General features: G+C 43.1%; 1 protein-coding gene across 1 annotated transcript; it reads right to left on the reverse strand.

Moving 5' to 3' along the window:
• Positions 1-2,040: 2,040 nt before the first annotated feature.
• On the reverse strand, positions 2,041-3,566 carry LOC133297715 (uncharacterized). Its single transcript, XM_061496904.1, has 2 exons — positions 2,750-3,566; positions 2,041-2,561 (listed from the first exon to the last, which is right to left on the reverse strand). Exons 1-2 carry the CDS (start codon positions 3,564-3,566, stop codon positions 2,041-2,043), a joined length of 1,338 nt encoding a protein of 445 aa, XP_061352888.1.
• Positions 3,567-3,872: the final 306 nt, after the last annotated feature.

Genomic DNA, 3,872 nt, shown 5'->3' on the forward strand with positions numbered 1-3,872 from the left:
ACTTCTACCTATGTTCTTAATCCAAGAACGCGCAATTTCATTTCTGCAATTAATACAAAATAAGTATCTGTAGTTAATCAAGTTAATATATGTTTCCACCACTGGCATACTAATGTCTTATACCATTATGATGTATATTACATGGTTTTGACCATCCACGGTCTATCCTCAATTCCTCTAAACTCTTACTCCGGTCATAATGCTTTCAAGTCTCATACTTACATTCTCATACGATATAAATAATAATTTAGGATCGCAGTACCAATTGTTCCCTAAGTAACACGCTCATCTGTCTATGGATTCACTTTCATACATTGTTCCCTAAGTAACATTCTCACTTTCATAATTTAGGATCGCAGTACCAATTTAGGATCGCACCTCTTCCGTAACTCAAAATATAATCTAACCTTACAGATTTACACAATTCCACATATCTTTCATTCTTTTATACCTCAATTTCACAATCATTACATTTAATCATTGATGTTCATCTCACATATACTATATCGTATTTCTCACATATAAGTTCCATATCACAGGGAATTACCAAACATAATCGTCCTTGCATTGATGCTACAATTTACAATTTAACTGTACATCAGTCCTTGCACTAATTATACAATTCATAGTTAACCCTTTATTAGAGACCAATAGGCCATTTCCTCAACTCATAATATCAAACATCAATAGCCTTCCTAGAAGGACATTTGCTCAATCCATCAACACCAAATAGGTTACTATCCCTTTCACATAAGGCGAGAATCCTAACCAACTTCACAACCTCACGTGAAGCAGAAATCCATATCACCACACTAGGTGAACACATACTATAGAGTGCTCCGAAAATAACACCTCAAAAAATACCTTCTCATGAAACCCACATTTTATATACAATTAGATATATTAATGTTCACTTACAAGTACATGACATCACATCCAGTGTTCTTCACATGGCACAATCCCAGTTGTGTATTAACATAAGGCATCTTGCTTATATCAGCCATCACATCAATCCAGATACTTTCTAGGATTATAGTCCTAATAAAAGATAACAATAGTCTCCGGAAACGTAATCTACACAGAGGTAACAAACGTCTCCGGGAACATAATCCACACAGAGATAACAACAGTCTCCGGGAACATTATCCGCACCGAGATAATAATAGTCTCTAGGCACATAAGCCGCAGAAAGATAATAATCAAATCATATAATGTGCACCCAGTGCACAGGGAAAATGCACTGGATCACGCATGAACCTAGTCCATTTGGTGTCCGCATCATATCCATATATAACGGCAAAATGCATTTTGTATAACCATATGGCGCTACCCGCATAATAATAGTAATAGTGGTATAATGAACATATATGTATAATTCATTATTACTTCCTTAATTATTTCTTCCCACAGATAATCTACATATTTGTCTTGACTAGTCATCTGGCATAGTTCATAACATAGCCACTAGCAATAGTTGGCGCTCTGGGTTATAAACGTTGTTTTCTCTTCGTATTCTTTTAGTAACGAAATTTGATTATACTTGGAATATGCATCCATGAAGGACATCATTTTGAATCCCGAAGCATTATCTACAAGTTGGTCAATGCTTGGGAAAGGGTAGGCATCTTAGGGGCACGCCTTGTTCAGATCTATGTAGTCTACGTACATCCTCCATGCTCCGCTAGGTTTTTTTTACTAGGACTGGGTTAGCCAACCATGTTGTGTAGTTGATTTCCCTGATGATCTTTTAGCGGTCGGGTCTGAACTTTCTCTTCTTTTGGACGACGGGCTTCGCCTTAGGGTAAACGGAAAGTTTGTGGCAGCAGACTTCAGGGTCAATGCTTGGCATATAAGATGGTTTCCACGCAAAAAGGTCCCTGTTATCTTTTAGCAGTTTAATAAGCTTACCTTTCAGTTCTGGAGTAATGGCTGCCCCTATTGTTGTTTGTTGGCTGTTATCTCCCAGAATGACGTGCTCTAGTGCTCCGTCAGGGGTAGGTCTAGAATGTTCCATCCTCGGGTAATCTTTTGCGTCAAATTCTACTGGGAAACATTGCTCATGCTCTTTCCTTTTATTTTTGGCGCCCTCAAAAACTTCTTGTGTTGCATTCTGCTCGGGGTGGTTTGATCGTTGAAGGTAACCTTCGGCGGTGGTCGGAGGGTTATGTTGTAACAACTTCTAGCCAAAGTCCGGTCTCTTTTAATCGTGGCGACCTTATTGTCTCTTGCTACGAACTTTAATGCTAGGTGGGGATGGGAGACGCTGGCTTCAAAGGCAGCGAACATCCTTCGGCCCAAGATGGCGTTATAAGCGGAAGGTGTATCGAGCACAAAGAATTGAATGTCCACAGACTTTGAAGCCGGTGGCGCTCCCATAGACAGCCGCAAGTTTATCATACCATGGGGCTTAGTGACCGTGGCGTTAAAACCAGACAGCTCTCCAACGATCGGGCTTAACTCATTGGCCGAGTATCCTAATGCCTTGAGGCAGGGTAAAAAGAGTATGTCCGCAGAGCTGCCGTGATCAATGAACACTCGATTGACACCAAAATTAGCGATTACTGCTTGTATGACAAGTGGGTCATCATGGCCAAGGATAACATCGCCCAACTCATTATTATCCCATATGATTTTTGGTTTTGGGGGGCTAGCGGATCCTTGATTTTGCTTGCGGGTCTGTCGGATATCGCCATACACTGTTTAAAGTGTCTTTTCCTGGCGTTTGTTGTTTCACCTCCCCCGCCCATACCTCCAGAAATCATGTTTATCATGCCATGTTTAATTATGGCAGAGTCTTCAGGTTCACGCTGCTCTCTATTTGCGGGTCTAGCTCGCTCTCTGGGGGTCCTTGAGCTTTCTTCTCTTCTATTGCGTTCGCGACGGGCACGATATTCTGCTTTACCAACTGTCCTTTCTTTTGGTGACCGGCTTCTCTCCTGGTGCCGCCGAGGGGGATTGGTTTCGTGAGGGGAATTCACGTATCTTCGGGGCGCCCCTCCCTTGATTAGTTCGTCGATTTCTTCTCTGAGGGATCTGCACTCTTCCGTGCTGTGATGGCTACTACGGTGGAACTTGTAGTATATGGCAGGCTCCCTGGCTGTCTTTTGGCGAGTGGCATTAGTCCTCCTCTCGCTTTTGTACTCAGTTTGCATGACATTGTGTGTAGGGCATGATGAGTTGCCCCGCCTGAGAGGGCGACCAGGGTATCTTGTGGAGGGTTTATGCCCCTTCCTTTCGTCTTTCCCTTGATCTTTGGATTTGCTGGTCTTCCTTTCACGGCTTTGGTTGTCCTCTGCTCTGCTGCCTTTGTATTCTTTCACCCTCATGAACTCTTGGGCCTTCCTTTTTTCCTCCTCTAGATCTGTGATCTCATGGCGGGCGAGCTCGTAGGCGAAGGCACCTTGTCTCAGTCCGGATATCAAGATATGCACCTGTACTTTGGGGTCTAACCCTTGAACTAGGAGGGATTCCTTATCAAACTGGTCTAAAAAGGACCTGAGAGATTCACCTGATTGTTGGCGAATTCTTTCAAGAGAATGGACAAATTTGGGCACTGGGCGGCTCATTACGAACTGAGTTTGGAACTTGTTTGCCAAGTCATCCTAGGAAGAGATGCTTCCAGTTGACAGGTTGGTGTACTAGGTCAAGGCTCGTCCGCCAAGTAGCGTAGGGAAAGTTCTGCGCATAAGGAGGTCTGTTTCACCGTGCAGAGTCATTGCTGCTTCGAACTTTTGGACCCACTCGAAGGGGTCAGTGTCTCCAACATAGGTGGGAATGTTTGTTGAGCCTTTAAAACCTAAATGTATGGGAGTGAGGCGAAGGTGGTCCAGTAAGGGCCGATTACGGTCAGAGGGGTTGGTGGGTATTATTTG

Source organism: Gastrolobium bilobum, unplaced genomic scaffold, assembly GCF_033153095.1.
Source record: "Gastrolobium bilobum isolate Gb01-03AN ecotype WA unplaced genomic scaffold, APGP_CSIRO_Gbil_v1 utg28220, whole genome shotgun sequence".
In the NCBI taxonomy this organism is placed as follows: Eukaryota; Viridiplantae; Streptophyta; class Magnoliopsida; order Fabales; family Fabaceae; genus Gastrolobium; species Gastrolobium bilobum.

Bases quoted from the DNA above. Each gene is read 5' to 3' on its own strand.
- LOC133297715 (XM_061496904.1), bottom strand. From the start codon at position 3,566: ATGAGCCGCCCAGTGCCCAAATTTGTCCATTCTCTTGAAAGAATTCGC. The intron at 2,562-2,749 runs GTATGGGCGGGG...TCATACAAGCAG, and splicing joins GATAAACATGATTTCTGGAG to TAATCGCTAATTTTGGTGTC.